Source organism: Amphiprion ocellaris, chromosome 2, assembly GCF_022539595.1.
Source record: "Amphiprion ocellaris isolate individual 3 ecotype Okinawa chromosome 2, ASM2253959v1, whole genome shotgun sequence".
Taxonomy (NCBI): domain Eukaryota; kingdom Metazoa; phylum Chordata; class Actinopteri; family Pomacentridae; genus Amphiprion; species Amphiprion ocellaris.
Genome location: NC_072767.1, coordinates 27,328,928 through 27,356,386, shown reverse-complemented (window position 1 = coordinate 27,356,386; position 27,459 = coordinate 27,328,928). Strand labels below are relative to the sequence as shown.

The 27,459-nt window shown below is 39.0% G+C and overlaps 1 protein-coding gene across 1 annotated transcript; it reads right to left on the bottom strand.

Moving 5' to 3' along the window:
- Positions 1-6,383: 6,383 nt before the first annotated feature.
- On the bottom strand, positions 6,384-26,476 carry hdlbpa (high density lipoprotein binding protein a). Its single transcript, XM_023281444.3, has 28 exons — positions 26,366-26,476; positions 23,050-23,121; positions 18,918-19,032; positions 18,670-18,836; positions 17,411-17,626; positions 17,101-17,307; positions 16,767-16,982; positions 16,042-16,248; positions 15,853-15,960; positions 15,659-15,763; positions 14,927-15,005; positions 14,682-14,821; positions 14,485-14,589; positions 14,274-14,387; positions 14,068-14,154; positions 13,851-13,982; positions 13,542-13,760; positions 12,189-12,410; positions 11,868-12,086; positions 11,571-11,709; positions 11,144-11,295; positions 10,952-11,056; positions 10,724-10,858; positions 10,090-10,233; positions 9,595-9,774; positions 9,145-9,261; positions 8,908-9,048; positions 6,384-7,830 (listed from the first exon to the last, which is right to left on the bottom strand). Exons 3-28 carry the CDS (start codon positions 18,991-18,993, stop codon positions 7,741-7,743), a joined length of 3,822 nt encoding a protein of 1,273 aa, XP_023137212.1. The 5' UTR covers positions 18,994-19,032; positions 23,050-23,121; positions 26,366-26,476; the 3' UTR covers positions 6,384-7,740.
- Positions 26,477-27,459: the final 983 nt, after the last annotated feature.

Here is a 27,459-nt window from a genome sequence, read left to right as displayed (position 1 = left end):
AGGTAGGGTTAAAATCAAATTAAACCATTTTTTTTCTCTGTGCTGTTATAAAATCAGGTCATTAAGAACGATATCAACTAAAATGAAAGATTTTCATGTGATTTTTCAGCTGTATTGTACAGCCCAAACTGTTCCCCCTACTATTTACATTCCAAAATGGATGCAGTGCCATCTAGCCCCAGATGCCAAAAAAACACAACAGTTTCATCTATATTTTTATACTCCTTGACCCTGGTACAACAAATCTCTTTCCCTGAGATTTCTACGGGAAACACTGCCAGATTTAGTACAGTAAGTAGGACAGCCTGTTTCACTAATGAAATTTATAAAGACTGACTTAAGCTACAAGAACCTGACATATTTTGCTCAGATTTCCACCCCCACACTGTAATCTCATTCGGTATGTGTTGAATTTTGAGTTTGTCATTGGATGGCAAGTGAAAGACAGAAAAAGGAGACAGAGAAAGAAAGTGAGACAGAGATAACAGGCCACTTGGCTCTTTCATGTCGCAAGATGCAGGAGTAGATGGCAGCAGAGGCAGGTAATAAGACGACAAATGCCCAGAGACACAAATCCACCACTCAAATGTTTCTTTCATTTTCAAAATCAAAACTGCATTACCTTCCGGGCAACCTCAATGGGCAAAGAGATACCTGAGGCCACCTGGATCCCACTCCAAAGAGTTAGCCAAGACAATTTCCCTCAAATCACCTGCTATCTTAATCTGACAGCCAGACTCGATTACAAGGCGTAAAAATTGCTTTTCTCGCCACCAGCAGTCGTTGAGAAATTATCTTAATTGTGTCATGATTATGCCTCAAAGCTCTGGTGAGAGCTTTACGTTGCTCCTTTCAAACACAGGAGCTCTTCGTAAGTGTAGAGAGTGCGCCTCTATCAGCTTTCATGAGGAGACAGGATGAGAGGAAAATACAGCCATTGCTACTTTTTTCTGTCTGTTCAAGTATTTCACAAACATGTACACATGTAATCCACAAAAGGGAGGAGAACTGCGAAACGTCTGCTATTAAAAGAGCTTAACAAGGAAAAAAATATTTAACATCAATCACAAATTGCCCTTTCAGTAGTTTTAAAGTAGATGAAAGGTAGTTAAGTGTTTAATTTGGACAAGCTGCTGCATTTGTAGCTTTTTGCCATGTGAAAATGGGTAAATAATAGGGCTGCATGATATTAGGAAAACGTGCAATATTTTGTTTTTCTGCAAAAATGTAGGATTTTTTTTACTAGATCACTTGAATAACTATTCTGAAAGAATTACTTGTTTTAGAACAATTGCAATGATTGATTCTGCATAGAAAATCTTTTTAAATAATAATTTAAAATCTGAGAAATTACTTTTTCACATTTTGTTAATGCAAAGACATCTGAGAGTGAACCATTTGCAACCTTTCTCTTATGGTAAAACACTGACAAAGGCCCTGAAAAAGTTTTTTGCACATTTTTAAACATTCAGATCTGGCCATTCACTCATCAAAAGGAGCTTTGTGGTACTGATTTAAAAGGTCAACAAACCAGCTGTGTTGCCTCCTGTACAAGCCAAAATCTTGTTCATGAATGATATTCCATTAGTTGTGCTGTCCTGCAACTGATGTTACATTCCTTTTCTGGAACCAAATCAGAATTTTTAGTGGTTCTTTCTTGTTCTTCCTGGTTCATTTTTCTGTATACATGAGAACCCTGCATTTCAACAAACTCTGTCTTTTAAATAAAGTTTTTTTTTTTTTAAATCTGTTTATCTAAGAACCTAAAATTGGAGTAAATGATGTCCTATCACACTGACTTCTCTTGTATATTAGTTATGCAAAATGGGAAACCTTGTGGGTTTTCTTTTTGCATCATGCAGCAAAGCATGCTGTAGCATGATATAATAGAGCTTGTCTATTGCATGTGTGCACTTCACAATGTTGATGCTGAAATATAGATATACAGTGATTTCACACTTTGTTCTGCTTAGATGCAGCTTGTGCAATATGTTAAAGAGTCATCAGTGGTCCATTTAAACCATAAGGGGGCACAATAGTCTCCAGGAAGGGTCCATCAGGTTTAATTTTTAACCTGCAATATATGCATGGTTTAGCTGCAGTCTGGTTCAGAAGCCAAGACATCTAAAGAAGAAAAGTACAACATGAGACAAATACAAAATATTCAAAGTCAGAGGGAACTGAAAATGACAATTATCAACAGAAAATTAATCAGAAGTTATGTTTAAATTAATTATTTAAGTCACAGCAGCTGGTTCTGGCTTCTCCAAGATTTGTTGCTTTTCCCTTTCATTCACTTTAAATTTGAACAGAGCCATTTAAAACAACCAATGATAAGATATCACCTCGGCAAATGGGAAACTATAATCAGCAATTATAATTTATAATGTATTAGGGCCTGTATGATATGAGGAAAATCTGTGATGTGCAAAGACATTTTTCAATATTGCAATGCTGATATGAATTTCAATACATAAACAAATACTGAAGTTTATTAGGTATACAGTTCCCATGTCTTTCTGCTTTAATAGTCACACTGCTAATATATACCAAACTGAATAATTTCTTTGAACAAAATGCACATGAACACCCAACCAATTAAACAGAACATTAATGTATAAAAGACGTTATAACTAATAAATTAAAATGTAATTTCCCTTGCTGCTTTCTTTAATATATTTTCTTCTAACCTCAACAACAACATCTTTTGACATGTTCCTCATTCTTCTCTCCTTCCTCATTCATCATACAAGCTAACTTGGCAGTTATCACCAAATTAAAAATGGGTGCTCTCCTTTTCCTATAGCTGGGGCTTGAGTCAAGGTAAAGCATTTGGCAGCATAGGAAAACATCATCTTAAAAAGGTCCCATATGGTGAGGTGTAAAATACAAGAATACAAAGACATTTACTACTGCCATTCCTCTAGCCCCCCCACGAATAGATGGCCTCCCATCTTTACAAGCCAGTCAGAATTTCATCCAGCTTCTATGTAGAAAAACTAAAGGATCAATAGCTATCAAAATCTGCATAATACTGCCCCCACACTGCCCACTTCTTCCAAGGTGAGTCATTCAGAGTGAGTAGCTGCCTCACAGTCTGCCAGGTATATTTACTTTCTAGAGCCGCTTCTGCTAACTCCAAAATGTCTCAGCCACGAGCAAAACACACACAACAATAGGAAAACCCTCAGTGTTGTGCAGCGATTGTGGCTAATGTTACTATTAGTAACATTTAGAAATGGTGGAAACTTTAAGAGAGATTTGAATCAAAGACTGGGCTGGGTTTCTGTGTTTTTTTATGTCACTTGATGTGCTTCAGTGCAACCTAATCTAAGCCAGTGTTTACATCTGTTTACTTCTCTCTTGCTTTCTGTGCACACATATACTGTACTGTATTTTTTACAGCTGAATCTACAGTCAAGCCGTTATCATTTACGTTTTGTTGTCTGACAACAAAATGAGTGTGAAACAGTGATGTGCAACCCAGTAAGACTACATGTTAACCTGCTGTCAATTCAGAGCCATTTCCAAACTGCCAGTCTGCATTAGTAAAATACTGATTTTATTCACTATACACGAGTTGAAAACAAATGCTTTGCTGCAAATTTAGTAATATTTTCCATGCAAAATGATCCCTCTGAGAGGAAGGGATAAAAGGTCCTGATCCTACACACTTTTTTACATCAGTATCGGCTGCCATACAGTCAATTGTTTAGCTCGGGCCACCTCTAACAGACACAGAGAGAGTTTTCTTCCTGAAGAGGTCATGGACAGCAGCAGCTCAGCTGCATTAAAACCTACAGACACTAAAACAGCCCATTTAAAACATGACTAAAACCAGGGACTAGACAACCATGGTAATATGAAGCATCTATGAGTATTTTGAGCTGAAATTGTAAATACACATTCTAAGAAAATGTGACACTTCAAATAATTTGTTAAAACGGGCACAATACAGGATCCTTCAACAAAGAATCTGTCAGAGCAATCAATGTTGACTGTGTTATTATCAGCAAACAATACCTGCTGCTACTCTGCTGTATGTTCAGGATATTTACGTTATTCACTGACCACTTCAGCAATTTAACATTGAATCGTTGCTCGGCATCATGTCTAACCATGTTGTGTTTGTATCAGCTGTGTAGTTGAGGTAATTGCATATAGTCTCTATACAGACTGATCAAATATTTCCTAGATTTTCCTACAGAGGGATAATACTTTTAATACGGTGTGACTTTATTCTACTCAAGGAAATGCCAAAGGTGAGATCGTATATAGTAAATTTAGATCTGGCCCTAATATGGTTAAAATGCAATGAAGTTTCCCTTAATTGCAAATAAAATACATACAAATAGAAAAAAACGTTTCACAAATCAGAGGGCGCATTTTATTGGCTCTCTAACCTCTCTGGCATAATCTAGTCTAAATTTGACTACTGACTTAGATCTGGACCTTGTCTAATGTAGTCTATATTTTTTAAGGGCAGGGAAATCTTAGTTTTTTGCATTTTTAGAACTAGCATAAATAATAGAGGACACTGTGTTTCCAAAAGTCTTTAGCCTCTCAGGAGCAATCTAATCCAGAGCTGACCAGGCTTAGTAGAGTGATTTTAGGTCTGGACCTGATCGAATGTGGTCTAGATGCAAAAAAATTACAGCAATAAAATCCATGTCTTTGTCTTGTATTTTCACAAAAAGAACAAGCCTTCCACAATTCAGAGACGGCATTTTAAAGCGTTTCTGTCGAACAGTGTAGTTCAGATTTGACATGTCTGGGTACAGAGGCTATAGATCTAGATCCGGTTTACTGTAGTCTACATTTTAAAGAAGCAGTGAAATATCTATGGGTTTCAGGCAGCAACAGGGCTTTGTCTGAAATGTCCAAGAGGGTTTTCTACATCATTAAATGAATCTGTCACTAATCAATTAGGTTTTCCCCAACAACCTAATCAAACCACAACTTCCATTTCGTTGGGCACCGAGAGCCAGAAAGTAGTAAGTAAAGTAAAAACGTCAGAAATTGCTAATTATTCAAAGCCCAGCAAGCATAGGCATTTCAGCATCATAACGTCCTACTAACATATGAACAAGAAGTTGACACACACACACACAGCCGTCACTGCACATTTAACCAGATGACATTACACAGACAGCCAGAAGTTGTATGTTACTCACGTTACTAGTTGTTTCAGTCCGTTTACTGTCTCTCATGAACGCTAGGAATCCATTTCCTTTGACGTCCCACTGCACTTGTTGCTGTGTCGGTCCTTTTATTAAATCTCCTCTTCCCGCCATCGCTGCTAGCTAACTCAGCTAGCCAAATGTTAGCAACACAAGATATTAGCTACCTAACCGTTCAGGGCTTAAATGGCGTAAAGTTTTCATCTTAAAGCGACAGTTGAAGGCAAAATGTATTTTCCACAAACCTGCCTGTTAACAGATATGCGCAGGAAAGACACTGACTGCAATTTTTATTGATTTCCTAATAAGACAGCGGGAACTCACCTAGCTACACTTCGGCTACTGGATGTATCAGCCGTTAGCACACAGGGGCGCTGTTTCTCTCAACTGCGCAAACTCAGTAAAAAAAAAAAAAAAAAAAAAAAAAAAAAAACAATTGAATTTTTTTTTTCTGAAAGCAAACGCCGAAATAGTGTTTATTTAAACGCATTGCCACTATGAAATTTTGGCTTAGACAAAGCATACAGATACAAAACAATGTCCAACTTTTCACCATCTGAAGGTCTAAATTTTGACAGAATACAACTGACAATTAAATCCTGTTAATTTCATGACAGGGAGGTGAATCGTGCATATTTCACCAACCCAAACATTGATCAAAGTTTGTTCAAATACTCCAGAACTAAAGGCAAAATTCCTACAAAATTAGTTGTAAATATTCATAGCATGCATGATGAGTTATCTAGACTTTAGCCTAAAAATCCTGGATGTTTGCGACTTCCACTGGATTTTTCTCAACAAATTAAACACAACTCACACTCTACAGGTCAAAGTAAATATGTGTTGCAATGCCTTTGCCTTCTGTGGTTGTTTTCATATTTAAAGGAGAGGACAATTAATGCAGAGGTTATAAAAAAAAGTTTTTTAAAAACTTTAAAATGCATCAACTGTCAATAAATTGATATGTTTAAATTTCTCATAGTTTTGATATCAGCACTGAGATTAATAATTCCTCTACACAAGACATTAAAAACATAAGTGATTTAACACTTCATTTTGCACAGCTCTCAAGGCAAAAAGTAACAAAGCCTGTTGTGCAAACACAGTAATGACAGAACATTATCATGCATCAGATTTACGTTTTAATGTGTTACTTTTCATAGATAAATACATTTTTACAAAAGACTCAAAGGACACACAACAAAAGATTTTCAATTTTTATTGACTTTTTGGACAATTTCTTTTCCAGTGTCATCCATAACCGTTCACTTCCATGGTATTTGCATAATCTTTCATTCAGTACTAGGAGGATATAAACCAAGGTAGGCTGATGCTAGATGATGAATTAGCAGCTAGAAAGCTAAATCTGCACTCCTGAAGCAAAATCAAACTAGTTACGATAACTGGGGGGATGGTGGGGAGGTGTTCCCAGAGCTTTGAAGGGAATGATAAACATGCCTTCCAGTTAAAAGTGCACCTTCACATCATGTCTACCTGGTTTGTATCTTTCCAGCTGTAAGGCTGATTTCAAAAAAAAAAAAAAAAAAAAAGCGCCATTGCTATTGAACAGAACTATCTGCATAGCAACTGGAAGACAAAGGGACTGGACACTGACCCAATACAGAGGATGAGTACACAGGATATCACGAGACAGATAGTTGGCACAAGATGGTCTGCTGTTTTTTGCTCACAGTCATTATCTTTTGTGGAGTGATTTATTTTTTCTTTTGAATGTCAAAAAAAAAAAAAAAGTCCATTGAACAGTTAGTGTGAGGTTTGATACGTTGGAGCTCAAGGCCTAGTGTTGTAAGAGGTTTAGTTCTGGCATGATCTCCAAGCATCTGGCAGTTTGAGTAGGTGCTTTTCTGCGGTGCCCCCCTCCCTCCTTCTCCTCCTCCTCACTCGCTCCCTTTGTAAAGTTTACCAATTCATAAGGCTACAAGGTACGACTTGACCATATTCACAGAAGCACAAGCAAATGGAAGGATGTGACAGGACGATCACTACAGTGTGCTTGAGGGCTAACGACTGACAGTTTTCACTCAGCTACATGAATAAAGCAGGAGGGGGTGGGTTACTGAAACAGCTGGCCTCATTGCTCAGGCGTAGTGTCTGAATCTGTCACCAGCAGTAATTCAATCCCTTTACCCCACCCTGCGAAGGCAACTAAGATAAGGGCAGCTCAAATAAAAACTGATGTCTGGCCACCACTGGATTTGGTATAACAGTTCAATCACAATGAAATGTCAGGTCTAATCAACATTTAAACATCAGTCTTCTACAGACTCTGCAGACTAAACCGCAATATCTGCCACTTGTTTTCTTTTTTTTTTTTTTTTTAAGCATAAGACAGTATTATTTAATGCAGATACAAAGCTCACGAGTCAATTACAGTATCTGAAAGACTTTGCAAGGGTAGACCGAGATAATTAAACAGAGAAGGATGACATTCTCAGAACTGAAGACTTTTAGGGTCAGCGGTCAGTCCAGGTCAAGAGGGGGGACAATGACGGGGAAGATTGTGTCCGGTTAAGTTCAGGCCCATCTGTTGCAGCACGGCTTAGAAGCGCTTGGGTCCCCAGGGTGAGGTCTTGGTGGCCACTGGGGCTCCAAAGCTCGGGAAATCTTCAGAGCTGCTCATATCAGGGGCCTAAAAGTGGAAAGGCAAATAGGGATTAACCCTCTAAACCCCAAACAGTTTCTAGGTGTCACATTTTTACTCACTGTGGACTCAGTTTTCACTGCAGTATAAAATCCTGCTCCTCTTAAAACAGCACAACCATGGCTAGAAGTAGGGAGAACTCAAATATCCCCTGTGCAGTATGACAGTTATCACAAAAACAGTTTGATAAAAGTTGCATATCTTTAATTATTTTCTCTCCTGCTCTGTGCTCGCAAACTGTATTTTAATACAGCTGAATTCAAAACAAAGCCGTTCTCATTTGCATATTTTTCTGTTTGTTGGAAAATAATAGTCCCTCTTTCATTTGTTTTGATCATGTTGGAGTTACCAGTTTAACCCTACAGTTTAGCATTTACATTTGTACAGTGACATACAGTTTGTCACAATAAAACAACATTAACTAAAAGGGACTTTTTTTTGGAAGAAAACTGATTCAGATTAATTGGCTAATTGGTAAAGTAGTAACAGAAAATAAATGTAAGCAGAAGCCTTATTATCTAGATAACTTTTTGCCAACTCTACATTTGCCACACAACTCTGCACAAACTGCAGAAACATATTCCATCAGGCTCAAAGTATCTTAAAAAAAAAAAAAAAAACAAAAAAAAAAACCAACTTGCTCCTTTCCATACCACTTTTGAGGCATGCTCTACTTCGCTCTGTTCTGTGTAAACAAAGTCTGTAGTTTAGCTAAAAATACAGGATGAAAACAAGATCTGGTGCAAAGACTTTGACTTTAAAATAGTACATTTTTAAATGAAACACACAGAACATAGTGTTTTTGTTTTTTAAAAAAAAAAAAAAAAAAAAAAAAAAAAAACTTATGTAATTTTAAGCGTAGATTCCATTTTCCCAACTGAACGGCACATCAATTAATACGACTATTCTTACCATTTTCAGTTTTTGCTTTGTAAATGGTGTAATTTTGTTTTTTAAAGATAATACACATTTCAAACCCGCATGCAGTTTTTGGGGTTCAAAAGGTTAAGAAGGAAAAGTGTTATCTGTTCTATTTCAGTGTCAGGGTTGTGGGAAAATGCTCACCTTCTCATTGGTGGTAGTCCAGGGAGCCTCTCTCACCACAAAGCCTTTGGATGGGCCACGTTGTTCATCCATGGCTGCAGCACTGCCGCCAGGAGGCCTCATGTAAGCCATCTTTGCTTCATTTTCCACAACATCCACCATCTGAAAAAAATGCCATAAAGTGCATGAGTGCTTCAGACATTTTTTTGCATAATCTGCTGGATGGGAGAATCAGCAGTGGAGTAGGGGGAAGCTTACATATTCCTCTTCCAGGTTAAGGAGATGGTCGATGGCTTCATCCACAAGCTCAGGGCGGCCTATGACTGTCACAAGGTTCGGGTCTGCAGCTCCACTCTGGGGAAACCTGAGATCAACCTAAAAAAAGATGGATATGAAGTCATGAGGCATGAAACCCAAAAAAATGTGGGGATTCCACTGTGGGATCACGAAGGAGCCAAGGGCAAAGTTACGCAGATCAGGATTTGCATTAAAATGGAGTATCTGGGTCATGATTGGGTTTTTGAAGTTTTTGTTTTTGCACAGCATATTCCAATTTCAGAAACCTAACTTGGCCATTTTGCCACAGTTATGAGAGACATGATTATACTGCCGGAGTGGTTTGAGACAAACTAGGATGCTAGTTTCTGACTGCTACCTGCGTAGGCGAGGCACAGCCCTGAACATTTCCTATCCTCTCAGCAGCCTCACCTTAAACTCATCCATGATCTTGCGGATACCCTTGCCACGGGCTCCAATAATGCGGGCATGGACTCTGCTGTCCAGAGTGATGTTCTCAGAGATCATTTCTTCCAGCTCGTTCACAATAGCCTGGATGGCATCTCGTGCAGCAATGGCTTTGTGCTCATACCCTGTAATGGTAATCTGATCCTGTGGAGAGACAGAGGCAAGATTAACATGAGAAAAAAATATTTAATTCAAAATAATATAAACAACACTTCTTGTTCAGCCATGAAGCTCAGTAACTGGGACTGAGCATATGGGTAAAACCAGAACCAATATAAAATACTTACATTTGCATCCTCAGGTAGTATTATGGTGAAAGAACTGGTAATTTAGCACCACCTGCTGGACTATTGCAGTACAGCATGCTTTACTTTTTCCTCCATTTTTTTTTTTATTTGTAATGACAGGGGATATATCTGTTTATAAAAGTTATTTCAGCAGGTGAGACCTTTCTTTTACCTGGTTTTCATCAGTCTTCTCTGGGAACTGAATGTTCACATCATGCTCAGTGCGGATGTTTGTAATGATGGCACCCTTGCGGCCAATGATTTTGGGGTGATACTTGGGGTCCACAGTGATGGTCAGCTTAAAGCTCCTGAGAGCCTGCAGAGGGTTTGAAAGAAATAATTTGACAACACTTTTCAATTTCTCCTGACATGGAAAACGTTTTAAGCATTAAGCTCTTTCCTAAAGTTACTGTCCCATGTGAGTGCATAATTAACACAGCAGAGACACCAAGAAAGATTACAGCTTCAGTACACACACACACACACACACACACACACACACACACACACACACACACACACACACACACACACACACACACACACACACACACACACACACACACACACACACACACACACACACACACACACACACACACACACACACACACACACACACACACACACACACACACACACACACACACACACACACACACACACACACACACACACACACACACACACACACACACACACACACACACACACACACACACACACACACAATCATTTCAACTGGATGTAAACAGGCATCAAGTGTCACACAACTGATGCATTTGAATACTGAAACAAATACTAACCCGATCCTCCTGCTCAGCCTGCAGCTCTTTGACGCGCTCCAAGAGGCCCTCTTTGGCGCGGTCAAGATGATTGGCTAAGCCAGTGATGGAGATTTTATCAGACTGCTGCTCAGGAGCAGGCACTTGAATATTAACCTGAAGGGACATAGTAAGGTCACATCAAGTGCGAAGCCAAATAAAAATCTTCCGCATGCATCCTTGTGTCGGAACAAAATCTTTAACACGTACCTCAAATTCATCCATCATCTTGCGAATTCCACTTCCTTTCTGTCCAATGATGTATCTATGAAGCTCAAAAGGCACTTCCACCTCAATAGTGACAGGAACCAAGGCCTATAGGAAAAAACAAAGACATTTAGAGGGGGAAAAATGCAACTTCTTTTTTAAAAAACAAAGCAGAGTTTTGTTATGAACTCTAACCTTCAATGCTTCCTCAGCAGCCTCGCACCGCTCTTTGCGGCCAGAAATCACAATCACATCACACTTTTTAGGTGCATTTGGATCAACTGGCTCCTTCACTTCACCATTAGCCTCTCCATTCTCCTGAATAGGAGCTTCTGCAGGAGGTGCAGCTGAAAAGAAAATCAAAGTTTATCACTACATGTTGCTTTTAGTTTATATCACTCTAAAATGAATACTTTAGGGCTTGAGACTGGTGTTCTGGCAAAATAAGTCACCTAAAGATACCATTTTTGGCTATGGAAAATTAATAATAATTTTAAGTTTTAATATTTTGTGACTTTCCACAAGAAGATACTTGGCAGGTTCATTGTTTTAAAGAAAATAAATGTTTCATTGCAGCTCTAATATAAAGGACTACAGTCTTAGGTTTTCACACAGTTTTTACCTTGTGGGTCCTCACGTTCTGGGAACTTAATCTGTACATTGTGATCTCTTGTGATCTGCTGGATCCGTGAGCCCTTAGGACCCATGATGGAGCGATGGAACTTCTGAGGGATCACACACTCAATCGTCACTTGAGCTTCCTGGAACATAAAGGGTTCAAATAGGAGGAGAAAAAAAAAAAAAAAAAAAAGAACAGAACTGATCAAATTTCAAATACAAGGGAAAAAATCTAATAAAAGAGGTGTGAAAAACAAAACAAGGAACATGGTCCTAACAAAACAGAACTGTATCTACTAACCAAGTCCTCAACAATCTCCTGCATGCGCTTTTTGGCTGCCTCCACACATTCTTTGGCTCCTTTGAGGGTGACCTTTTCGCTCTGAGAACCTGTGCGAGGGAAGCTCACCATAACACCACCATACTCATCAGCAAGGTCCCTAAGAACTTGGCCACGGCGAGCCACAAAGTAGCGATGGTGCTTGGGGTCAACGATCATGGTGTCCTCAACAACATTGTCCTGTAGGACCGAAATGAATAGGTTTAAAATTCAGACACAAAAAAGAACCAAAGCTTTCGATTAGCTAATCCTGCTGTGTTCAGAACTCCTCTGGAGCCTTACCAGACTCTTGATGAGTTCCTCCAGCTCTTTCTGGGCTTCCCGCACTGCTTCCTCAGTGCCAACCACAGTGATGAGCTCCTGGTCTTTGTCCTCTGGAGTAGGGAAGATGATTCTGGCTCCAGTGCTGTCCCGAACCTTACGGATGTTTCCACCTCCTTTTCCAATCAGGAACTTGTGGTATTCTGGCTTTGCGTGCAGCTCGGCAGTGTGACTCTTTGTTTGCTGAAAAATAACATTTTCAGAATGATTTTAGTACAACTCAACTTTAGTTTTAAGGTCAGCCCAATGAATGCTCAAATTAGTTCCAAGTTTTAAAGTCCCTCTTTTTGTCAATGGTTAACTCTTTAAAAAAAATAAAATAAAATTTAAAAAAATCATCTCTGTATAGAAGTCACACATTCAGATTTTTTTCCCCACAACAATAATCCCTTTATGCCAGATCCAGGAATCCAAATGTTGACAGGATGAGTTTCTAAGGCTTGTTGCATGTGAAACTTCCTGCTGGCTTGCTGTGAATCTGAGACAGATCAGTATAGTTTCAAGGCAAAAATATTCAACCGTGGCACTGACTGCTCATTCCACTCATGTTTTCTTGAATATTATAAAAATAATGTTTTTCCAAAATAATTAATGCAATAGAGATATGATAACAAGGTTAAAAAAGAATCTTGATCTTAACAGAAATTCTGCAATTTAACAGAAACTCAGATTACAGGCTAGGAGCAATTTGGCCTCAAGCTGGAAAAGTGCACCAAGTAAATCAAAGTTTTGCCATGTAATTTCTGACATTAGCTTGCTGGCTTCCCTCCAACTATTGAAAAGACACTGGGAAAAAAGTTCTCACCGTGTGGCAAAGTAAAATCAGTTAACCCTCTGAACCCCAAAGGCTACCATCAGAAAAGTATGTTACATTTAAAAACAAAAAAATAAAATGCCAAAATTCAAGGAAGTTGAAAATGGTGATATTTCATCTAAATTACTTTAGCCTGCATGTCTCAGTAAAAATTTGCCAAAAATTATTGATTTACTTAAACTAGATTCTGTATAAAACTAAATTATTCTGTGCTTAGTGAAATCAAGAGGCCACGACTGACTCAGAATACAGGTCACATGACAAAAATTCAGTGTTTTCAAGTTACATCGCAGTGAAAAATAAGTCCACAGTGAGTAAAAAGGGTCAGGAGTAAAAAATGCAGAGAAACTACTTGCAGTTCAGAGGGTTAAAAACAAAAGCAGCTCTTTGCCTTTTTATACCCCCTCCCCTTCCCTCCTACTGTCTCCACCCTTCAAATGGTTGCCAGTTTAGCAAGGTCAGCAGAAGTTCAGCTTTTTATTAGAGACATTCATACAAACCTTCTCCTCTGCCAAAGCAAGCAGTTGCTGCTTGGCTTTCTCAACCTCCTCCACAGGGCCTCTGATGGTGACCTTATCAATCCCTGAGCCCTCTGTGGGAAAGTGGATGTGCACGCCGCCACATTCCTCCATGATGGAGCGCACCAAACGGCCCTTCGATCCAATCAAGGAGTTGTGCAACTTTGAGGGGATGGATACATCTATTTCCGTGATGTTCGCCTGGAGGCAATAAGGCATTAATGAAGCAACCGTACAAGATTTAAACCAGCTGCCAAAGCAATAGACGGACCGATATGTATGTGCACTTACGAGCTCCTTCTGAATGGCCAAAATACGATTCCGAGCCGCCTCGCAGTTTGCCTTCTTCCCAGTGATGACAATCATCTCTGAATTGCTGTTCTCAGCAGGCAGGTCGATTTTGGTGTTTGTTTCCTCCCGAATCTAGAAAGCACAAAGACGCAATGGTAAAAATCAAACTGAGACAGATTAGCTCAATCATATTAATTCTGTTGTCAATATGCATTACCTTCTTAATGTTTGATCCTCCTTTTCCAATTATATTTCTGTGGAACTGCTTGAAGATTGGGACTGAGACGGAAAAGCTGTTCTCCACCTATTTGAAGGAATCACTGAAGGTTAACACCATATATTTAATTGTTCCTTCAACACAAACATGAAAAGTATTGAAAGATTTTTGGTAAAATTAAATCAGGAGAATAGACTAAGACTTACCATTTCAGCCACTATCTTCTGCATGAACTTTGAGCATTTTTCCACCTCATTTCGGGGACCCCTAAGCTGAACTATGTCACTTTTTTGTGCTGGGTCGGGGAAATTGATGATGACCTGGAACAAGTAATAAAAGTTATTAAAATGCTATAATAGGCTCAGTCCAGACAATCCAACACCATATAAAAACCAATGCCACTGGTTTCCAACTGACCTCTGGGAATTTGTCGCGCACTTCTTTAATCTTCTCCCCTTTTTGGCCAATGATGGCTCTGTGAAAACGCTGTTCGATGATCAGGTCCTTTGTACGCTCGTTCTCCTGCGAAGTACAAGTTAATTAAATTTAGTAACACAAGACATAACAAAAGCTAATTTGCAGCATTTTGTAAGTGAACTCAAGTTCGTACTAACCATGCGTGACGCAAGCTCCAGCAGCTCCTTCTTGGCTTCCTGCACACCCTGGGGATCCCCCTCAATGCGAATCAGGTTGCTCTTCTCATTGTCAGGGGGGATGCGGACAGTCACCTTGTGCAGCTCTTTGATGCGGTTGACTATAAATTAATCGATACGGACGTGGTTTTAGGAGAATGCGCATAGTTTTTAATGCACGTTCCACAATTCAGAGCACCAGCATTTAACATGAGAACACTACTTACTATTAACTCCTCCTTTTCCAATAAGGTGACGGTGGAATTTGGGATCCACACTTATCTCTGCATAGTCCATTCTGCTAACCTGTAAAAACAAAAAAAATACAAAAACACTGCTTATTGTACTTCCTTATAAACAGTTCAATTTGTTTGAAACTGAAACCAATTCTGAAAAAGAAGAATGATACAGAAAGCTCCCCCTGCAACAGGACTGGTTCCTTCGGTTCACTTTGCAGGAAACACCTGAAGTCTGAATCTGACTCATCAGTACACTGCAGTTTCAAGGTGGAAACGCATAGTATGGTGGGGACAGCTCATTGTGCCCATGATACATCATGTAAAAACACCATCAGGACATGTTAACAAGGTTAAGCACTTGACTGGGTCTTTAACCCTCTGAAACCCAAATGCTTTCCGCAAATGTAATTTCTTTGGTTATTTATTTTACTGTAACTTTTTGGCAAATATATAAATGAAGGATATAGAATAACATGATTTTTAGGCAATATCCCACTTTTGAACTCCGATGTGGTTATTTTATCCAACAGAACTGAAAGTCACATGAGTATTTCAAGAACAGTCGGAAAGTTGAAAATCTGATCATGCTTTCTGTTTTTACAGTTTCTCACTGACAATAGTTGAATTTTGGCAACTTATTAAAAATCACGTCTTTCAAGCCTGCCAGTTGGTTTTGGGGTTCAGCGGCTAAAAAGTTTTTTGTTTTATTGTAATACATACCAAATCCGTAACAATGGCTTCAATCTGGCTCTGCACCATTTGCACGTCTTTGGTAGGACCCTCCAGGGTGATCTTGTCTTCTCCCTCAGTGAACTCAATGTGCACCTGTATGCAAAATACACGAAAAACAGAAGTTAAAAAGATGTAGAAATCACTCATTTAAAAGCACTAAAATGAAACAGAATTTAACAGACCTTGGGCATTTGTTGAGTAATCTTGGCCAAGTTCTGCCCCTTCTTGCCAATTATGAAACGATGAAGCCAAGAAGGAGCTGAGACCGAGGAAACAGTGTAACTGTTTGCCTGTAAAATAAACATGTTTAGGTTATTAATCATTCTCTCCGCTTTTAAACAGTATTAGTAGTCGTCTGAAGGTGATTGTACCTTGGCATAAACTTCAGTGAGGGCCTGACCCAGACGGTCTGGCTCCCCACGAAGGATGACAGTTTCTGAGCTGCTGTCAGAAGGTGGGATCTCAACTGACACACCAGTTCTATCCAAGATCTCCTGCAGTGTGTTTCCCTTGGGGCCAATCACATATTTGTGCTGAGACTTCTTTACCTCCACTGCAATGGTGGTGGCATTCTTCTTCTACAAAACAAAAAACAAAACTGATCACAGTCCATTTGGGTGCAACGAGGTCAAGGTGCAGTTTAAAGGTCCAGTATGATGCAAATGTATTTTCATGCTTGTACATCTTAAAAATGTGTCTTAAAAGCTGTGAGAACAAGGAGATGTTAACTACCTTATGCACCTACTCAGCTGGATGGCCTTCCAGCTCTACATGCTCGTCAGAATTCTTTTTTGATTTCTATGTAGAAACTGGCCAACAAGTAGCTATCTAGCTAAAGATTTATATCATGCTTCCCCCTCACTGGGTTATGTTAAGTGAACCATTCAGAGTTAGCAGCTGCCTCACAGTCTGCCCGATATGTTTATTTACTAAAACTGCTTCTGCTAATTAAAATGTCTCAGCCACATACGGAGCACACAAAATGTCCTGCTGTCGCCTGTAAGAGTGAACAGAAGAGTCTTCATGCACTTCAAGTGTTTGAGGAACAAAACAACCAGTCAAAAGGAACCAATTTTCTCACAAAGTTTTTGCATACCTTGTCTTCATAAATCTTCTTGATCATAGCCACAGCAAGGGCAACCTGCTCCTTTTCCCCAGTGATGACAATTTCAGTCTTGTTCACACTTGGAGGGGGGACATTGATGCGGGCACCGGTCTCCTGCGTCATCTCTCCTACTAGTTTATTGTAGGCACCGGTGATGAAGGGGTGGTACACCTTGTCAATGTTCACCCTCTCCACAGCACGCTTGTCCTAAAAAAAAGTAAGAAGGGGAAACAAAAAGGGTTTTTTTTCTTATAACTTAAATATATAGAAGGAATTTCTTTTTATGTATTATGAATGAAGGATTTTGCACAGGGATCCACAATACCTGCTCAGCAGAGATCAACAGGATCTCATGCTTCGCCTTCTCCAGGCCCTCCTTCGTACCAGAGATCTTGATCTGGTTGCTGGGGTCGTCAGGTCGTGGGATCTGGATTTTGGTGGCGGTCTTGAGCTCCAGCTCCTGAAGCTTCTCCCCATTTTTGCCAATGACAAAACGATGATGTTCCTTGGGGATGCCAACAGTAGCTGAAGCCTGTTGGGTTTAAAATGCACAATTAGTACTGCCATCTTAAGGTGTAACTATTCAGCAACATCCATGTTGTGCATTTATCATGAACAAACACAAATCTATTGACCTGAGTCTGCAGTCGGGACACAATCTCCTTACGGGCCTTCATCACAGCATCCAGCTTTCCAGAAACCATGATGGAGAGCCCCTGATCTTTTGCCAAGGAGAGTTCCAGGTGGGCTCCGGTCTTATGCATGATGTCAACGCATACCTTTGCTTGGTCTCCTTCTCCAAACTGGTTGATGTCCTTGTACTTACGCTCCTCTAGCGGCACATGGAAGACCTTGTTCATGTGAAAAAACAAAAATTAAAAGTCAATTTGATATCACTAATAGTTCTTACATCAGGTACACTTTAAATAAACCCATATGCAAATTAAACTAAAGCACAATTTGTAGCTGTAACCACCCCTGAACTGTAAAAAGAAGGACATTATCTTGTAGATACAGACAAACTGCAAGGCAAAAATCATGAGTGCATGGATCATAAAATAGAGTGAGCCAAGAGTAGACTAGACTGGATACTGAAAACTGGAAGCATAAAATGGGAGTCAATTATGTTTTCAAGTAGAAAAATTTAAATGGCTTGCTGTCCCTGCATCATTTTGCTCAAGTCATCTTAGTCTTTCTATTACAGGAAATCCAAGCCTAAACAGAAAGCACATTGGATTTTTTTTAAATCAGTATGAATCTTTAAAAATGCACAAAAAAAATATACAGATTTACTGATTTCATTTTTCCCCCAAATATTCTTGCATATTAAACTAATAAGGCAAGTACTGATAGTTTTCTTTCTCTCAGACAGCAAAAATTCATTGGCCGTTTTATGGCACCTCTTTCAAGGCTGTTTTCAGGGAAGATGAAAAGGGATTCTGCATGTCTCCAAACTTTGTCTAGTGAATAAAATAAAAAAATAATTTAAAAAAAAAAAGTTTTATCACAGTCTTTTCTTGTAGATTAGTCACTGAAAATGACAAATGTTCCAAGTTTGCTTTTTGTACCCAGCGAACATAAAAAGCTGTAGCATGTGGTGTCTGAGTTCATTTGCCGACCCTCACATCACACTTCTTACAATGTGGGGATTGTGAAGGCGAACACTGCAACAGTTGATGCCAAAACAATACAATGTAGAGCTATAATAAATGCGTAATGGAAAGTGCTGTGGCAGGTTCACAGAAATTATGAAAAACATTACTGGATATGTAGGACACCACTAAGCGAAGAAGTAAAGGGCAGTAGACATGAGAGTACACAAAAACTAACTGAAAACACAAAACAATAATTGGTATTGTTCCTATGTTGTTTTAGCTTAGAAAAAAGGTAATACCTGGGTGATGATAGAAGACTTGAGAGGACGGATCTTTGATGTCCAGGCGTTGGCAGTTTCCTGGGTCCCCTCAGGTGAGGCCGCCTTCTCGGGCAGAGGTGGGAAGGCTTCCTTGTAGGTAGGAAGAGCATCCTCCTCCTCTCCGGCATTGGGTCCTGCCCCAGCAGCTGAACACACACAAAAAGACATGAGTCCACTTATGCCTCTTTTTAGAAGTCAAGCACAGCTGTAAACATCCAAATACTCACCACCACTCTGCTCTGGCAAGAGCCCACTGCGGTGCTCATTGAAGCTTTCCTGCGTAAGTACAGCGACTGAGCTCATGGTCAAAATCCCACGTTAACACAGAGTCCGAGTGTGCCACTGCAACAAAAGATCACATTATTTTCATACGTTTGGCAACAGCATAGCAAGGGAGGAATAACATTTAAAAGTCTTGAAAAGTTATTTTCTGAAAAGGTCATATGGTGAAAATCATTTCTATTGTGTTTTGCATGTTATATAAACTTGGAAGTATAAAATAAAAGCAGTGAGGATACAGAGAAGCTCACTACTGTCATTCCTCCAGCCTTCCAGCTCCAAAAGTCAGTCAGAATTTTACTGAAGCTACATTCCAAATCACACACTTAAGGTACCCTTACAAAATTCGTACATGTGGTATGCATACAATTAGGACATTAAACTTTAATGCTGTTGTCTGTAATTTGATTAAAGATTACTTAAATGTAATACTGAAGGACATTCAGAGGAAATGGTAAGAAAAGCATGATGGTTTGCATATTTCAAAATACAGCCAAATGTAGTAGGACATCTGAGTATTTTTGACATGCTACATTGAACATACCGTGTATCAGCATGCATACTTTACATTATGGTAGTTTGGATGTGGAAACATACCCTCAGTTTCAACACAAACTGAGGAACCAATAGTTGCCAGGCAAAAAAAAATCTGCATAATCCTTCCCTGTCACTGCCTACTGCTTCCAGGTAAGCCATTCAGAATGAGCAGTGGCCTTGCTGTCCACAAGGTTATTGACTTTCTAGAGCTGCTGCTGTTAACTCTAAAATGTGTCAGCAACAAGTGAAGCTCACCAAATATTCTGCGGTTGGCTGTAAGAATGAACACAAGAGTCTTCAGGCACTATTCAGCACTGCTGAAAGGTCTTATATGGTGAAATAAGTTTCTTGGGTTTTTTGTTTGTTTTTTGTTTTTTAACTGTTGTAATGCGTTTTGTTTTTTCTGTGCTTGGAGTTGTAAACAAAAAAAAAAAATAAGACATGAAGAAGTTTACTTCTGCCATTTCTCTAGTCCCATGTCAACTACAGAGACTTGGAGCATCTAAAGACGACGGGATCTGGTGGACACTTAATTTTCAATGACAAATGTCACCACAAGAACAGGAAAATACTTAGTGTCTGCCAATGTAGAGAATAGAATAGAATAGAACAGCTAATGCAGCTATCATTAGCTTTAAACATATGTCCACAGGTCAAAGCTGTGTGGTGTGGAAATCATAATTCTGAAGGACATTAAAAAAGACAATAATAAAGAATGACTGAGTGGGTTACTGAGTTGTCATGTCATCGGTTGTGCTTCAGCGAAACCTAAACTTAGCTGGTGTTTAGAACTGTTGTTTCTCTTCTGTTCTCTGTACTCACATGTACCGTAATTTACTACAGTCAAATTCTAAGAAAAGCCTTCTTATTTACATATTTTAAGGTTTCAGTTGTCACACTGCAGAACAAGTATTTTGACTGAATCACATCCCATTAAGATGACATATTAACCAGCAGTCATTTCAGAGCCACCTTCAAGTTGCTGCTCTGCACCAATAAACTACTGATTTTATAACAATGTTGTCTGACAAACTCAGACACGAGTTAAAAATAATGCCTGTGCTGTAAATTTGGCGATGTTTTCATGTAAAATCACCACTAAGAGGAAAAGTTAGTCATTCACATCTGTATCGACTGATGTGTGATCAGCTGGTTTGTTCTGCACTGTCAATCACAAATGCAGAGAGAGTGTTCTTCCTGAAGTGGGCGTGGACTGTAGCAGGTCACTGCATTTAAAGTTACAGATAACACAACAGCCCATTTAGGGCAGGAATAAAACCAGGGAATATATATATATATATAACGTCATGGTGAAATAAAGATTCTTTTTTTTTTTTTAAATGGGATTTTAAGGTGAAAATTGGAAAACACATTCTTGTTGAAGAGGGGCACAATATGGAACCTTTAAATATAAGACTTCAAAAATGCAGCCGACAGTGTAGCTTGTTCAACTTACGTTAACTAGAGTTAACAATTTTTGATAGCAACTAACAGCCACCATTTGCAAACAGTTGTGAGGTTGTTTCTTTATGCTGCAGTATCAGCAGTCAAATATTATCAAACCACACTCGCACCGTCCAGTCACATGCTGTAATCAATCTTGGATTTGTGCCGTGTATGATTTGCACATCTGCACCGCTGGTGAGAAAAGGTATAGGACAAGTTTGGTTTTTTTTTTAAACCAAGAAACTGGGTTTTGCATGAAGTCATGGGTCATGATAGCATAGACTTTGTTTAAATGTTAGGAAAAGGGACACGTTCCTTTAAAATGTCACGTGCACAGCTTCAGCATGGTAATAACTATGCAAGCTTATCATAGGCGGACTTTGGGACTGTCATCATTATCTAATCTACCTTTATCAAAGAAAGGCATGCGTCTCACAGAATAACCACACTTGTCACAATAACGTGTCAGCACTGTGTTTGTGTATACAGACTAACAAGATTAAACTTTAGCACCACAAAGAACACTGGTGTGGGCTGGGCTGAAGCTACAGAGCATTTCTACAAGAATCCAGTTAGTCTTTCTGTTCAACTGCCTTAGTCTGGTGCTATTCTAAGAAATGTAGCCAAGTGTGTAGGCTCCAAGGTTAAGAGGATTTTACCCCAGTGACCACTCTGTATGTCCTCACTGGACAGGATTAAACTAAAAATCCACCAAGAGAAAACTCAGTAGCCCTGTCTAGGATCTTTGAACCTAATATTTTTTTCCAAGAAACCAATCCTCTCATATGTGACATTTAAAAAAAAAAAAAAAACTGAAAAAAAGGTCCCACTGCCATTTTGATTTCTGAATTATATAAACCTGACACAGTCTTATTAATAACAATTGCTTTACACTTAGGAAGTGGGGAATAAATGAGTGCTACAGCTTGATTTTCTTCCTCCATCAATGACATATGACCAGAAGTCTCCACTCTGTTCTTTTGGCAGGCAAAGAAACTTAAATTCTGTTGCCCCCAAGCATGCCTGAAATTCATCTAAAAGGATGAAAAGACAACTCCCCGATGTCACAGAGAACCAGCCGATACCTTACATTTTTCCATAAACCAGGCAACTGAAGGAAATGTGTTTCAAGCTTCAACATGGTGGAAGTCAGTGTAGCAGGCTTCCCCCACTCCTAAACGCATTTCAGAGAACAACCTTTCACTGGCCTCTTCCTTCTCAGGCTTCATAAACTTAAGGCTGCTGTGCCCAGCACTCATTACTGTTTGCCTATACTGTACCAGTTCAAGTCTATGAATATCCTTAATTTAAGCACAGAAAGAAACATGCAACAACAGATTTGATACTTGCAAAGATGCGTGTAAGAAATGTACTGTTATGATAGCTTTTGTTGATACATTTAAATATGGATTCCATTATTTTAGCAACTTTAAAGCAATAGCTATTGAACCACATTGTGTTGACACTTTCCAGCAGAAGACAGGTACAACACATCAAAGTCAGGCATGGTTGGGCAAAACGTAGCCACTCTAAAGATAAACAGACCAGGTTAAACGTTTGCTCTTCAAACTCACTTAACAGGCAACAGTGCACATTTATTTCAGGTTCTTCCCTTCAAGAGTCAGCCAAGCACACCGAGACCGAACAACGAAAGCTTTTACCAATGTCCTACATATAGCAACATTTTACTACGTCTCTAGAATCAAGTTTTCTGCAAATATAATGCTGCTACACATTTAAGCTGCAACAATCACTACATTAGTTGTCAACTGTTCAATTTATCAGCAACTATTCTGATAAATCACTTTGAGTAATTGTGTTAAATACAATTCTAATTCCAGGTTCGTCTGGTTTCTTTCCTTCCCTGTGACAGTAAACTGATTATCTTTGTGTTGTGGACAAAAAAAGCAGTTTCCAGATGCCATCTTGGGTTTTGGGAAACACTGATCAGCATTTGGTACCATTTTCTGACATTTTATAGACAAAACGACTAATCAACTGACTGAGAAAGAATTCATTTTTTGACAATCAAAATAATCATTAGTTACAGCCGTATTAAATCCTTAACATTTCACAACAAATGCTGTAAAAACTTACCAGCTAAATGGTCAGTTACCAGATAATCCGTCCTGTAAAGATGCAATTTCCCGTCAGCCTGCCAGCTTTTGCCTGAAGACCAGAAAGAAAAAAAAAGAATTTGTCATGAGGCAACCAGTATGCGATGATTCTTTCAAAAGAAATAGATATCCGAGAGGACTGTGTAATAAATTTATGTGAGCCTTAGGCTGTGCTATACTTAATCAAACTAAAGAAAAATGACATAGCAATGGTGGATATTGATATGAAGAGTTATTAAATAACAAAAGTGGCTAAGGTCTAACTTGCAAATGTTGCAAAAGTGTAGTTTATGAATAAAGAAAAATTCTGCAATCCTGTGAAGTCAGACAGCTGAAGCCATTTGTAAATTAAGAAGTGTTCAGGTAAAGTAGATGCCAAGAGGCGCATTACTGAACACCGAGAAAGTGTAGGTGCTACTGGAGGTCACTCTCCTTGACAAGCATCTGTCTTCTATAATTGGACACCACCTCTTCATACAGAAGTACAGACCTGGCAAGTGACGAAGCTGCTCTGGGTGAACCAGGTAAACAGGATATTGTTCTCTTATGCAAGAAGGGTCAGCAAAATTACACAATGATTGGTTCCAATTAAAGGATGCCATTTATCAAAAGACTGTGGGGTCTGGCAAAGCACAACATGACACTGGTGAAGTCAGAAGAACATTTGGATATACTTCAGTATGTTGCCACTGGTGTCACCAGTTTCCTTTCTCATTCTAGAAAAACGGGTCAAAGTTTCCACTGAGGTGTGCACAGGCTCCCATAAAGCTTGTTTTAATAAATCCCTAGCTGATGTTTTGCAAGAGAAATAATCTGAGAGACCCATTTGTGTGCATCCTCAAAATTTATAAAAGATGCACTAATATTGTGTACTTCGCACTTTCAGTGATATAGTAGTATTGGCAAGAGCAACAGCATGTGGCCGGTTCCCTTTCACACTATTAAAGGAACTAGTGACAGATTAGCTGTTTCAGCTGCAATGGTGAGTAAATAAAAGAATGTATACAGGCCTTAAAATTAAACATGTAAATTAGGCCGCAAATTAAGATATACATTGCGAATCTCTTAGACGAATCACATCAGAATTTACACAGATTGTTCATCACTAATGTGACTTATAGCACAGTGATTCCAAATTGTTATTTTAAATAAATTTAAAAAAAAAAAAAAACATGTTATGGGTAAGGCTTGGGCAATAAATCAACAGCAGTACAAACCAGTGATGAACGCTCAATACTAATAAGAAAATTGTTAGTTGAATGGTCCATATTTTCATTTATATGAATCAGACACAAACTGCCATGAAAATACAAAGTGAAAACCCAAAGTGTGATCCTTCCCTGAATCATAAGCAGACCAACATACCTTGACAAAAAAAACAATTTAAAAAGTCCCTTCCCCTTGTACTATTCAAGTCAGTGACCACCTGGACCTCTTTTTGCCTTCGTCCAAGTGGCAAGTGGAGATGGCCTTTCTAAAAAATACCCATGACCCCCGTGTCTCCCACCACCTCCACCATAAAAGCGACACTCAGTGGCCTGGTCAGAGGGCTATTGGACTTGATGCCAGGGGCCCAAGAAGGCTGGTGCAAGGTCCCTATTGCGAAATGTATTCATTTGTGTGTTTTTCCATTGTTTGTGTTAAAATTATCTGTATACCATGATAAATGAACTGTTTAAATTCAAATTAAACATTTTTAATCCTGGTGTTTTCAAAAATAAGTCATTAAAACAATCAGTAATTGTTGATATTGACGAAAATAAAACATTATAGCATGATAAAACATCAGCATTATCACCTAACCCTAAGTATGTGTAATAATTGCAAGCTAAAAACTCTAAAAAGCCAAGCCACATTATTATGGTTTACTAATGTAATTTAGCTTAATGAAAATTAGCAATACATTGTGTAATCTAAGAGATTATTCATATTAATTGACTGCTTTTAGATCCTCAGAGAAGCTGCTTTTAATTCTTCCACCATCAATTCTGATGGGGCAGATCGAACCTTTGCAGCTCTGAAATTTCTTTAAAGAAAATATCAAGACCCACCTGTTATCAGAGGCTACTGGTTGCCATTAATCGTCATAATATTGTGTTGTCTTATGTTTATTTAGCTTGTGTTTTTATAGAAACTGACTATACAAGCTGGTGTCTTGTTTTTTTAATATTTGTTTTTAGAATTTAGTATTACAAGTTGTTGTTCTGGTCTTTATCATTTAATGGCTAATATTGAGTGGATTTAGTGTTTTTCAGAAACTGATCTTAGATGTTATTGTCCTGTTTGTCCAGTTTTGCAATACGTTATATTAAATGATATTGCAAATTTCTATCCAAGTTTCTGTTTTGCTTTGCTACACATTGTTTTTGTTGCCCGTCTTATCACATGTACAGCACTTTGGGCAGCTCAGACGCTTATGAAACCTGCTATACATGTAAATAAACTTGATTCGCTTCTGAACAAATTATAGCTGACTAACTCATTTAGCTGATCAAACTTACATACACTGCAGCCTGACAGCCTTCAAGCCAATACCATTATACCCAAATCCCAGATTAAGGGTTTAAGTAGCTGGTTAGTGCGAGTGCTAGCTAACAGGATATCAAGTTAACTAGCTGACAGCTGCCAGCGACACATTACAGTTAATGCTAGCCGCCGACATCTCGGCTAACGCTGGTCAACCATAAAAAATGTACTGTGACCGTGACAAACTAACAGTATCTTAACTATCGAGGACGCTGTCAGATATATGTGGCTCTTATCACAAGTGGGATAGTCAGTGTAGCACGGATTACTAGCTCCGAACCGCTAGCTAGTTAGCAAACTTGCTAAAAACTTTGACTGTGGTGTGACACGTAGCCCCTCTGCTAATAGTGAAGTTAGCTTGGCTCACTCACAGAGAAAGTTCAGACTGTGCCTTTCCCAGCTAGTAACATTCAGCTAACAGTGAGCCGAAATCATTATAGTAGCTCCAACCACACTCACAAGGGAGAGTCGTGTCATTTTTGTGTTATTTAGCCAGTGCCGACACGCTCGTTAAAAGTTGAGCTGGAGCCTTAGCTAGCAGGCTAATGCTAGCTCACATTATAGTTGGTCGTACTAGCTCGCTAAGTCCACGTAGGCACACAGCTGAGCAGGAGAACTGACACGGAGTCAGGCCAGAACATACTGTAACATTGAGGATCCTCGGACAAACTGTGTCCCCAACAAGTGCCGTTTTATCCCGAATGTTAAAGCTGGGAGTCGTGTGTTGCGGGAAGACGGTCACGCTAACTATAAAACCACAAAGTACTTACTTATTTTATGTTCTCGTCTGCCCTGAAGGTGCAGAAGCTGAGATGAAATTCCACTGGCGAGAAGGTGGGATTGAAGCCGGACGGATATATAGCAGGGCCGCCCACCAATCACGTCCTCCAACGTCACGTCAAAGAGTCCGATTACAAATAAATAGTTTTCACTTCCAGCAGCACATAACCCTATGAAAGCCCTGAACTTTGATCGTGGAAATCATATCAGGTAAAATGTCACTAATGTTGTAATTAAAGTAAGCAGCGTTTAAATGACACGTGGAGGAGATTATCCACGCGCAAAATGCTGTTTTGATTTATTATTAATCTCACGTTGCAGTGTGCGAAAATTAGAAAATGTTTCATTGTAGTTAAATAGTGTACTTTTGGATAAATATATTTGTCTTTTGGATGTGTGTCTCATGTTTCACGAGACACTGTATGCAACAGAAGCGAGTACAACCCTGTGCAGTATCACCTCAAACTCAAATGGTTCAAAATCATGGTACTATTAATTCTAAATTGAACTGTGAAACATTTCCTTTTATGAACAGTAAAAATAAACGACTTTAGAAAGACTATGTTGAAAATACAGGCCCCAAAGTAGAGACTTAATGCAACAAAAGTGAATACACTTGTGATCGCCAATATGCACCAGTATACAATGATTTGTAAACACAACTTTTTCGGTTTTGGACCTGTGTGCTGTGTCTATCTACATGCCTGCATAATAGTTCCAAATGGAAATTAACTGCCAGAGAAATTTTAAAAATCTGATTGTGAGACTTCACAATGATGGAAAAAATTACAGGAAAATCTGTGGAAACACAGTTGCAGCACTAATCAGGAGGTATAGAACAATCCATAGTACCACTAATCAGAGCTGCAGTGGTCGTCCTCCTAAAATGACTCAGTGGACAGTGCACTACATACACAGCACTCAAAACCAGATGGGCAAGTGCTCCAGACATGGCACAGTGCTTATAAACAGTCAAAAGTTTTAGAACACTCTAATTTTTCCATTTTTTTATTGGAAGTTATGCATGTTAATGTCTCATTGTACTCTGAAATGAAAGCATGGAACAAATAAATAACATTTGAAA